An 11,700-nucleotide genomic window follows, 5' to 3' on the forward strand; every position below is an offset into this window, starting at 1 on the left:
AGTACTAGTTTCTCTTCCTTGAGCTGTGAGAGCACCAGGAACTAGATTATGCCATATCATCTTTGGGCACAAAGAGGTTGCAACAAGGTTCTGCACAATCCAGTTTCTTCCCTACGCTTGAAGAGACTAAAAATACACTACAGCATGATGGATGTAAAAGCAGCACCGCCTGTAGTCAGTAGCCAACAGGTTACACCAACAGAACCACTTGAAGCAAGTTTAGATGAACGTCTTCCATCTGGGATACATCCCCCAGAAGATGCTAGCCAGTGAAACTGGAAAGCACCTTTGTGGATTTTTTCCGAGAGAGGAACATGCGCGCTATTAGAAAGGAAATTGTAGCCAAAATAAAAATTTATAGTACTCTTCACCAAGTTATTAGTGCAGGAGGACTAAAATATTTCTGTTAACACAGGGAAAGTGAGAGTAGGCAACCTGTGAGGCTAGAGTTTTATTGTTCCATAAGTCAATACATAAACAGCATATTTACCAGAAATTGAAAGTCCGAGTTGTTGACATTAGCTCAAAACTTTCTTGTGCCCAAGAATTCACTTGTTATTCCAACATACAGCAACAGAGTTTGGTAAGGACAAATTTCTGAATGTTAAATCAATTTTACTGATAGGGGAATCTCTTTTAGACCAAGCTAAACATACCCGTTTGGAGAAGAGGTAGAAACTAAAGCATACAACATTAGGGTGAATTTGTGATACTTGGGCTTACAGCAGGCCATTCTCAATTCCCTCTTTCTGTGCCAACTGTACAAGCTTGTAAGAGATGAGCACTAGGAGCTCTTCTGAAGGACAAGGCTTCATCTGCGATACTGAGATTTTAGTCACTGGAAGAAAGACACACCTCTATTGCTACTCAACAGCTTGATACATCTAGTATCCCGAGAACCCAGCCATTACATCCAGTCAGCATTAAAGCAAGGAGTTCTCACGTGTACTGCAGAAAGAGACCGAAGTTCACAGGGGACAGATGCCACAGTTTCCTCATCTTGTCTCCTGTACACTATTTGGTGACCTCACCTGCCAAATCCAATGCATTTCTGACTACCACTTCTACCTGGGCAGAAATTTCAGAAAGCTTTAAGTCATTACTGCATTTTGTGCCGTATCCAATTTGATCAGTTTATCTTAATGTGTCACTAAAATATCATTTATACAATCTTAACTGAAAACTGATGCATCTCAACAGCATTCCATGAAGTAGCTTGTGTCTCTATCTGCATATAGGATATCAGTTTAGAAATTACTTCCTCTACTATGCGGTAACAGTAAAAAAAAAGAAAGAGTTGAACTGCTGTCAAACCCACTAAAAAGCAGGTAAGCCTATTTTACTCATATATTAAAAATAATTTACTTTCCCAAAATAACGTACAATTAGAAGCAGTTCACGCTATTTGAAACACAGAGCTGGAAAGTATTTGAAGAAAAACTATTAAGTCTGAATCACATTGCACTGAAACAATATGCTGAAATGCTTTAAATTTCTGACTTGCAGCAAAACGGCTTGTAACCAGGATTTTTATTTAGTCTGTGCACTGGGTGGGCTGTCAGACAGCTGCAGAGGAGCCTTGGTTTACTTCCTCCTGCCGCCTCCCCCGCCCGCAAGCACGGTGGCCACCCGGATGAAGATGTTCAGTGTGTCTGTGTAGATGCCCATGCACCTAGGAAACAGGAAGCAGAAATTAATATTGTTGAACAGAAATAGTATTATTTGGTGTTTCCTACCATTACATTTCATTTTTAAAAGCCTTCATGAAGCATCTGTAACAAAAGTCAATACGATTGTCCTCGGTGCTTGGTTCTATCACCTCTGCCAGTAGGAACTATGTACAGAAGTCTGTTAACAGACAGGACTCAGCTGTCATGCAGTAGCCCTCTGCTTTTATGCTGTACTTTTATCTGTTTATCGCCAAGAATTTTGAAGCAGCTCAGTATTATTCAATTCTAAGTCTAAGAAATGAGAATCAAGGTGAACAGTTCACCCAAGATCAGACATTTACAAGCAAGTTACTTATTAGTCAGACTTGGTCTTTACTGAGAGTCAATTGATCCTTCTTTCCCTATCTATCACACCGATGAAGCTTTTTTATTTAGTGACAAAGACCAGTGAATATTAAGTGACTATGAAACAACATTTTTTTTCTCAGCTGATATTAACAGATACTTTCAGAAAGCGACTATAAATTCTCCCAGCAATACTTCAGAAAACAAAAACACTTTTCGGGAAGTACTGCTGGAAGCATGTGACACCACACATTCAACCCCATTTCTCTCATTTCAAGCAGATGGTTTCAGTTTTAACTCCAGCAGCTATTTTCACGTTGTATTTTTAAACTCCGTGATTCTTCACATTTAACAGCAAAACACTTTTGAACGGTAAACAAAAGGCCTGGATGCTTTTAAAGCCTACTTTGATATAGCTGGAAGCAAATTCTTACACAAGCATTGAGGTCAGCTGTGTTAACGCAGAGTACTTACGCATTGATTGGATCATATTTTGTTACTCCATAGTACGGAATCGTTTCTGCACGCTTGATAACATGCTGTGTATCGTAGAGCAGGAACATGCCAAAGAGTACCAGTCCACCATAAACAGCTACCGAATACAGGCCAGCACCAAAGGCAGAAGTAGGAGGCAAGAACATGGACCCTGGAGAGGAATGTACAATAGCGTTAAAGAACACTACTACGTGTACCTGCTACCCCGAGTTGGTCAAACTTCAGTTACCGTAGCACATGCTTTTCAATGACTATTCAATTCTCAATTCGTGGTGCATTGATACCAAGAGTATCAAAACACATATAAAGCCTGATCCGGTAATTCTGAACGCCCTAGGGAATCAGGTACTTCATGGAAAAGGACTTCTGTCTCTAGGACTGCAACAATGCCTAGAAACATAGGAGGGAGAATAACAAGTGGATCAAGAACTAAGATCACGTCTACTGCCTTCCCTAGTCACTGGCAGTAACTAAAAGCCACCGGTATTGGCCATCTGTCAGATTAAAACTCGCTAGAACTGTAAGTTCATGTCTGCTTTCAGATTTAACAGGGTATTTTCTGCTGTGCTACTGTTGCAAAGGCTATTTAAGGCAAACCTTAACTGGACAGACCAATCTGCAATTAAACACAAGATGCACCATAGCAGCTTATAGTTTATAACCTACTTTGTGTGACAGTATGAAACAGTGTTTTACCAACTGAAGAGGCAAGAACAAAGCCTAAGCCTATTCCAAGAGGCCCTCCCATGTTCAGGAATTTTTCGCTCGGAGCACACATAGCCACAGTCGAGAGCCCCCCGACGATGCCAGCGGTGTACCAGGCAGCTCGGATCAGCAACGGACCACCCAGGAAGGCCAGAGGAGCCACCACTGCACCCATGACACCTAGCCAAAGGAAAACAAAACAACACCCAGATTTGGAACAGTTCCAGTAATAACACCACCTGCCAAAACAAATTTTTTTTTTTCCAGTCAGACAACATGGCTCAAACTAGTCTACTTACATGACAAATTAGCAACGCACTTGATTGTGCACCTATCTAGAAGGGAGCACGGTAAATTAGCAACCTTAATTTCCATGACCTACTTCTAACTAGTTCTGCAGAGTACTTCAGGGAGCTGGTCTTTGGAAGGAAGACTAACAAAAGTCAACACACTGGTCAAAAAAGAGCTGGTAAGAGATATTTATTATGGACAAATCAACCACACAATAGCCATAGGAGCACTCAACACCGAAAAGCAGGACAGACTTCTACTACAGTAATTAGTTAGGCAAGTAAGTCAGGGGTTTTGTTATGTATGAAACCTCTACCTTGTCCCTTATAATATTATATTAGGTTGTTTAACTTCATAACAATCACTAAAATAAACATAATTTCTTCTTGGTAGAAATGTTAGCTCTTGGGAGGCAAATATGATTCCAGTGCCTAACATCCACATGTCCTTCCTGAACCATAAATTACTTCTGGCAAAACAGCTCTGAAAAATTACAGCCATTGTTATTTGAAGTAGGTATCACTAGTAAGAAACTGATCTGTACTCACAGCTTACGTACCTGATGGGAACACGTATCTAAGAAGCTACAGTTTAATACTAAAATCTCATTTTTTCGAGTCAGGTTTTCAAATACTTTCTTATCCTGTACAGCTGAAGAATGGCAAGTGTAGGCAACAGTGCTTACAGAAGCTACAGTGCCAGAAAGCAGTCACGAAACCAAAGCAGCTATGAAACCAATTAATTCTATCCAGTGTGGCATTTTTGTATCTCAAGTTTAATTTGAGCACGACTTTTAGAAGGTTATGGGAAATCAGAGCTGTGTTAAGGACACTTGAAAAATCTTCCTGACATTAAGGAGGTCTGAAAAAACTTTACTCTCCTACAGCAGTACATAAAAATTTACCTTAAAGCCAAAGTTTTGTTTAAGAATCCAGTCACACTGAAGCACAGACACGCCTACAATGAACTCTACAGTCACATACCTGAATGCATCATCCAAGCCAAATGTTTAGCTGCTGGACTATCTTCGTAGGATATGGACCTGACCAACATTCCAGCACCAATCATAGCTGCAAAAGTTGCACCTATTGCCTGTAAGAGCAGCGTTACAGGGCTCAAGTTAGGACTTATGGTCTCCATTTTAACCTCCTAGTCTAAAAGTCGATAGCATAATTCTGAAAAAAAACAACCTAACTCGTAACTAGACCATTTACCAGTTTTTTTTCCCTGTAAGATTACAGTTAAATCTTTGCAGATTCTTGCTTGCAGTAAATACAATTTTACTTTTACTCAATCTTCTAGGAACCCAAGTTTAGGAGTAAGATAGCAACAATCTCTTAAGTTGTGTAAGGTAAGAGAAGGAAAACATATGGTTCCACCCCTCACTCTAACCCTCATGAAGGTACCTGAAATGTCAGCCTGCCTTTCTTCTTGCACATTTCTCCACCCAAAGCCAATACTCAGTTCACATGCTTTTACTATCAATGATTTTTAAACCTCATGGCCTCCCCTTACTGATGATTCAGAGCAGAATCATCCAGTAGCTAGCAAACTGGTCAGAAATTTACAACTTTGATTTATCACCGAGGACACGTTATTAAATTAACCTCTGTAAAATTCTGTATGTGTTGGCATTTAACTATTCTCATTCCACTCCACGTAACACACCAAATATGTACTAAGCAGGCACATTGCGTTAGCAGCCTGCCTGGGTGATTTGCCCACCAGTACTGTTTCAGCCGGAGCAAACAGGAGACAGCTTTCAAAGAGCTGTGCACAAGAGCACTGGGAGGAGCAAGAACGCACAGGGACCTCAGTTTCCATTTTCAGAAAGCAACAGAAATAGTGTCATTACCCTCAGATGGCTTACTTGCATAGAGCTGGTAAGAAGAGCATAGCATTTTTTTTGCTCACGTAGTTTGTCTTTGACAAACTACCAAATAAAGTATAGAAGGTGCATGTCAGCATATAATTTGAATCACCAAATCCTGAATCATACTAGTGTTAAGTGAAATTTTGCCTTACTTTTCAACTAGCAGTTTACATTTCAGGTTTTCGTTTATCAACATTTTCGTATATCAACATATATCACATTCACATGTATCAACCATCCCATCTAGGGTCTCTTCTCAGTGAGTGTTTCTGTGTTTAGGATGTCAGCTTACCAGCCAGGAGCCCCTTGTCATAAGGCTCATGAGTGCCGGAGATCTGCTCACTGCTACGGCAGAGAGCGCCGTCAAGCCAATGCTTCCCGCAAAGTACATGTAAGTAGAGTGAATCCTGTCTTTGACATACTGCGGCCAAATACTGAAAAACAAACAGTCATACATACCTAGCTGTGCAATTGCCAACATCAAAATAAAGACCAACTAAAATCACAGTCAGGGTGTTAAATATATTCACAGCTATGGATACAAGGGAGGTTTCCTAAGGATGATATGGTCTAGCAACTTCTGCCACGAGTACAACAGGGGGCTGAACTTCCAAATCTCGCTCATCTAAGGTAACTCTAGAAACACTGCAAATTACAAACTGATCGTTACAGTTCAATTCTATGGAGGAAGCATGCCTGGAAAACAGTAACAAATGCTTTTTAACTATGGAAAACCAGAACATCGCGTGTATGAACATCGCGTGTATGAACATCGCGTGTATGAACATCGCGTGTATGAACATCGCGTGTATGCTTTAAGGCAAAATGTCTACAGAACATATACTGGGCACTGAGCAGCCTGCTGAGCAGCTCTCAAAGTGCTGAGTCACAGTGCACGGGATAATCTGACATCACAAGACACGAGCGTCATTTTGAGAGCTGTAACAATAGCAACAGGCCTAGATGTGACTGAGGGTTTCTGCAGTACGACCTGGTCACACTACGGACAGGAAGCTTTCCCTGCTAACACCAAACAGTGCACGCATTTGCTCCCATTTTACTCCTTTGACTCATTACTTCAAGAGTGGTGGAGAAAAAAAACATGCGGCTGTATCACTGACAAGCTTCTCATAAATACAACTAGCAAGCACTCAACATGAACGTGGACGGTCACTTCTAAGTGCAAAGGCCAAGTAAAGTAAAATGTCTTCAGCACTCATTCCTCCCAAGCCCAGGCTTATCACTAACAACCTTTTAAATCTAAGTACTGTATGGTTTTGCCATCAGAATCAGGTTGGTGTATTGCTTTTTGGCCAACAAAAAATTTTTAAGCAAAACATTTATTACAGCAGGGCTTATGCTAACATAAGTAGTGCGTTCAAAGGAGACTCTTTCCTACTGCTGTATTAAAGTTGAATGAACAGTCTCACGGGAATACAAGGCAAAGTGGCCTTAATATATTTTACAGAAGACTACCCTTCATAAATTATCTGTGGCACACCTCATAAGACATATTTGTACATTCTTCAGAAATAAATTTCAAATTTAGCAAAACAAAGGAACTCACTTAAGTCAATATCCGATTAAGCTTGGGTAATTTAAATTTTGCTTTCAGTGACATGCTTTAAGATCCCGTACAGAGGCAAGGGTTTTCTGTTCAGAGCTGAAGTGTAAGCTATGTGTACACTGGCTGATACCAGCCAGAGAGATGGACATAAAGGGAGATCCCCTTAACATACTCTTTACATAAAACAGCGAGCCATTTTACTTACACAGCTCTCTCAATAGCTCCAATCTCACTGGACATGCCCATTCCATAGTAACAGAGGGCCCCCAGGCCAACAGCAGCCCCTCCAGCAACAATAAATTTCCCCAGGCGATCAGCTGTATCAAGAAAAAAAAAATAATCCACACTCTTATGAATGCTTTTTCTTGGATAGTTAGTAACATCCTCACACACATTTTGTTGTATCTGCAATAGCTGATCCATGTTAGGCTTCTTTCTTAAAGCTCCACTTAACTTCAAGTCACTGTGTCACCAGCTTTCAAAGAGTTACATGTGAAAAGCTCTACTTTCAGCCTACCAACACAGTATAACTTTGTAAAACAGAGTAAGAACTAAGAGACCAGCTAGTAACACACCAGGTTTCCCAACCTTCATTACAGTAACAGGAATTCTAACACAAAACCAGTTAACAGGTTCTCCAAGAGAAGAGTTCCCCTGGTACACTATTTCACTATTCAACTCACTATAAAACAGTTCTTTCCTCTCATTCATCTGCCCTTAATGCTTACTCCTTCAAGAGCTCTTTGGCAGCAATTAGGTCCAGATCAGTTTAAAAAGGGATTTCTAAAGCTCATGAGCAACAACACGATTTACTATTGGCTTCTACTGTCTGACTTTGAGTCATAGTGTCTGTGTGTCGTAGTGCCACATACCAGATTACTGCACAAATATAAATATCAACCATAAAACAGTTGTTACTGAAGTGAGAGCAGCTGAGACCAAATACCTTCAGTTGTACCAGACTACACGTTTTCCTAACGCGTTGTAGCCAAGACACTATCTGGCCATTCTATGTATATTCCATTTCCCAGTTCAATGCTATAGGACACAGACTCAACACTGCCAGCTAAAAAATCCTTTTGTAATCCCCTGAAATCAGGATCCACACTAAACATACTAGCAAGGACACTACGCCAATGCCTTGCAGAACTGCAGCATCACAAACTTTGTTTTGCAAGTTCTACATACTGTAGAAAAATCCTTCCTTTAAACACCATACAAAGTAGATGCAGCAAAGCAAGTGTCAGCATATTTTTTATTATTGGCAACCAAGTCTCCATTAAGTGACAACCATTTCTGACTTAGTTCTCCACAGCAGCTTAGAGACAACAAAAGATTTCTACTATGACATACTTGCAGCTAGAAACTTTACAAGGAAAGACAAGCAGAGAAACTCTCTCCAATCATGTGAGGGAGATCACTAAGCAAACTCACACGTGAAACAATATTTTTAGTCTCTTTAATGGTTTGAAGTGAACTAATTCCTTTGAGGAAGTTTTAAATTAAACTCCAAAGATTCTCAGTATTTAAAGCAGAGGTACTCTACCTTTAAGTGCTGTTTCTGCAGATGGCTCAAATGCTGCTTCTTTAATTTCCTGGCCAATTTTTCCACGCCTCACACCGGTTCTTACTCTGGTGGCATAACACTGTTAGATTCAGAAGTAACATAAGAAAGATTCAATGAAATAAAATAGGAAGACATTTCTTACCAATTTACTTGCTACACTTGAAATTGCTACTCAGTCTTATTCATCCATGCTTACCTCCCAAAGACACAAAGCAACTGAGCTCAAGGAAAACAACTGAACGTTGAAGTTCAAGAAGCTTTGTGAGTAACATTCACATATTCTAGAATATGTGCAATGAATTTCAGAAGATGAAGTGCCATGAATTTCAGAAGATGAAGTTTTCAGTTTGCATTTCTTCTACTTTAGTCCCACTATAGCACACAAGGCCATAAAGCTTTTTTTTTAAAAAAAGTAAAAACATCACTAAAGTCTTGGAAAATACAGTTTTTACTTTAATGCTATGTTTAAGAACCTAACTCAGAAACAGGGAGCTAGAAGGAGGTCAGACAAGAATTTCTGCTCTTCTCACTTTATGTAGTAAGACTTGCCCATTGCTAACTACCTCCTTTAAGTTCTTTTCTCCAGTAATTTCGATGGGAAAATAGTCATTGGAACAGAAAATATTATTTGAATTGCTCTTAAAAGTCAAGTTTTTTTATTGAATAACACTCTTTCTTCAGTAAATTGGAGCAGATACCTCAAACAAGCGGAAGACTCATGATCATTCAAAAGAGGTACTCCATGTGAAGCAATTCTTTTGACAAAACACTCAACCTTTTAGAAAGAGAATTACCTTACCTGGTTAGGCTGCCACAGCCTGTACGCATTTAGATTGGAGTTCCTCAAAGCTGGGGAAGCCTGAGTAAGGGTAGGGCGGACAGTCTGGCAGGATAATGCCCTCAGGCATACTAGCCTTGCAGCCAGCATGGTTGCTTAGATAATTTAACACAGTATTCCTGCAAGTTCACCAAAAAAAAAAAAACCAAACAAAATCACAAAACCTTTACTATTTTGTTATGTGGTTTTCAGACAACAGAGTACTCTTACTACTTATTCTCAACTATACTACAGCCTATAATAGAAATGGCATTATCACTAGAGTACTGTAATACGATCCAGAACTTTCTTAAATATGCATTTTAACTCGGTTCTATCTATATTTATCTTCTATTTCCAGAGCCTTATCTCTCACAACTTACCTGAAAACAGGATGACATATCCCTTTTCATACAGGTAAATTACATCAAGACCCTTTATTTATGTTTGAGTTACTTTGGCAACTAACTTTCAATTTGAGACATAACACTGGATGAGTACTCTGCCCTCCAAACACATGTTCAAAAAAGATGCTCCAAATCTCCGTAAACATCTGTTAAGTATAAACCTGAATGAGTAAACAGCCTAACACAAGCGGTGGAAAAAGTTTGAGAGGTTTTAAGACATCCTTTGAAGAATTAGTTAGCTTTATGGACATAGCATTCAGTCAAGGTCACAGCCCTGAATAACCAGTTCAGGTCATCTTACACAGTTTTGACCAGAGAACAGTGACGCCACTCATGGGCAAACTGACAGCAGAAGCCTGTCTGTGTACTCCATAGGTAGCAGCAAAACTGCTAGCTGACTTCCACAAACAGTGCACGCGTTACACGTAAACCCCCTCAAGGGGTTTCACATACGTTATACAGCCTCTGACATCACCACACCCCAACTACCAATACGCTTCTTCAAGCTGTTCATAGCTTATGTGTACAGAGTCAAATATAACTTAAGAGCATTCTAAATCAAGGTAAATTTAAAGACGCCTGAACAACAGGCACCCGCAGCACCGGGCAGCTGGCAGTAACCACAAAGAAGCGAAAGTGAGAATATAACCCGGCTGCTAGAAGAAATGACTTTGCTTTGACGCTCCGTTATGAAATCTTGCTTTTACAAGTGAAGTACTTCCAGACACACCCTTTCTGCCACTGAATCCAACTCTTCCACTGGGGTGACGCCGTTTGCAGAAACTTGCAGTGACAACTGATTTTGATTTTTTTTTTCTGAAACTGGTATTTGAAGCAAGACAACTTTAAGCATTAGATTCAGATCAAAGCTGAACGACAGCAGTACTAAGAAGAAAACGAAACACCATCAATATTCCAGCACAGTAACTAGAAAACACAGCGGTAAGAAACCACCGCGAAGTGGCCGCCGCACCGAGGCATCACGCAGCCGATCCCAGCCCGGGCGGGGGCCCCGAGGGGGCAGGGGGGCGGCCTGCGCCCGCCTCGGGCCTGGCCCGGGCCGCGGGCCCTCACTCACCTTCGGCCCGGGCCTAGAGCCCGCTCCCGGCCCCCGCCGGTCCCGCCGCCGCCCCCCGCCGGTCCCGCCCGCGGTCCCGTCCCGCCGCCGCCCCCCGCCCGTCCCCGCGCACCTGCGCCCGCTCGCGGCCCCTCCGCGCCCCTCCGCGGCCTCACCCCGGACGTGCCGCCGCAGCGCACTGACGTCAGGCGGCGCCGCGCGCGCGGGGACTGGCTCGCTCGCCCCACGTGACTCAGAGCCTGCAGGCGCCATTGGCTGGGGAAGGCCGGCTGAGGGGACGCCCTGCGGCCATCTTTGATACGGGCCGAGAAGCTTCTGGAAGCCGCGCTCGGCTGTGCCTGGCGCTGCCCGTACATCAGGCGCTGCCCGCGGTGCAGCGGCCGCTCCCGCCGGGAGGCGGAGGCGAACAGCGCTGGCCAACGGCCATTTCACCCCCCGCGGCGCCATTTCGGGCGGGGGCGCTGCCGGGCGCCTGGGTCGCACACCCGGTGCTGCCCGCGCCCCTCGGGCAGGGGAGGCCGCCCCCCGCGCCTGGCCGCTGCAGGTAGCGGTCTCGAAGCCCCATTAACCCTGGAGGTTGTAACCGCGGCGCTCTCGGCGCACACACACAGACACGGCGGTGCCCGGCTTCTGGGCCGGCCAGGGCGGACTGTGTGTCCTGCCCGGGGGCGGCGGGGCTGACCTGGGCGGGCCTGCCTGCCTCCTGCCTGCCGCCTGCCTGCCTGCGGCCTGTCTGCCCGCCGGCCAGCCAGCAGGTGGCATGAGCTGTGTGGAAATGCCCGAGCCAGGCCTCCACAGTTAACTTTACCTCCAAGGAGTGTGTAACAATCCATCTTCCTCTCTGCGCTTTCCCCCGTCCATTTTGTCAGCCGCTCTGATGGCTGA

General features: G+C 43.1%; 1 protein-coding gene across 3 annotated transcripts; it reads right to left on the reverse strand.

Annotated features, from left to right (window-relative positions):
- Window positions 1–436: 436 nt before the first annotated feature.
- GHITM (growth hormone inducible transmembrane protein) lies at window positions 437–11,042 on the reverse strand. 3 transcript variants are annotated; one of them, XM_074924342.1, is made up of 9 exons: window positions 10,928–11,042; window positions 9,313–9,470; window positions 8,493–8,592; window positions 7,152–7,263; window positions 5,672–5,813; window positions 4,490–4,598; window positions 3,207–3,395; window positions 2,490–2,661; window positions 437–1,672 (listed from the first exon to the last, which is right to left on the reverse strand). In XM_074924342.1, the coding sequence occupies exons 2-9, from the start codon at window positions 9,439–9,441 to the stop codon at window positions 1,585–1,587; spliced, it is 1,041 nt and encodes a 346-aa protein (XP_074780443.1). In that variant the 5' UTR covers window positions 9,442–9,470; window positions 10,928–11,042; the 3' UTR covers window positions 437–1,584. The 3 variants fall into 3 exon arrangements, with proteins under 3 accessions (XP_074780443.1, XP_074780444.1, XP_074780445.1); XM_074924343.1 differs by lacking the exon at window positions 10,928–11,042 and adding an exon at window positions 10,816–10,862; XM_074924344.1 differs by lacking the exon at window positions 10,928–11,042 and adding an exon at window positions 10,468–10,631.
- Window positions 11,043–11,700: the final 658 nt, after the last annotated feature.

This window comes from Athene noctua, chromosome 21 (genome assembly GCF_965140245.1).
Source record: "Athene noctua chromosome 21, bAthNoc1.hap1.1, whole genome shotgun sequence".
Lineage (NCBI taxonomy): Eukaryota > Metazoa > Chordata > Aves > Strigiformes > Strigidae > Athene > Athene noctua.

Excerpts from the sequence above, each read along its gene's own strand:
- GHITM (XM_074924342.1), bottom strand. The coding sequence starts at position 9,441 with ATGCTGGCTGCAAGGCTAGTATGCCTGAGGGCATTATCCTGCCAGACT. Across the intron at positions 8,593-9,312 it reads GGCTGTGGCAGCCTAACCAG|TGTTATGCCACCAGAGTAAG; the intron begins GTAAGGTAATTC and ends TGAATCTAACAG. Across the intron at positions 7,264-8,492 it reads TGCAGAAACAGCACTTAAAG|CTGATCGCCTGGGGAAATTT; the intron begins GTAGAGTACCTC and ends TTCTTGATACAG.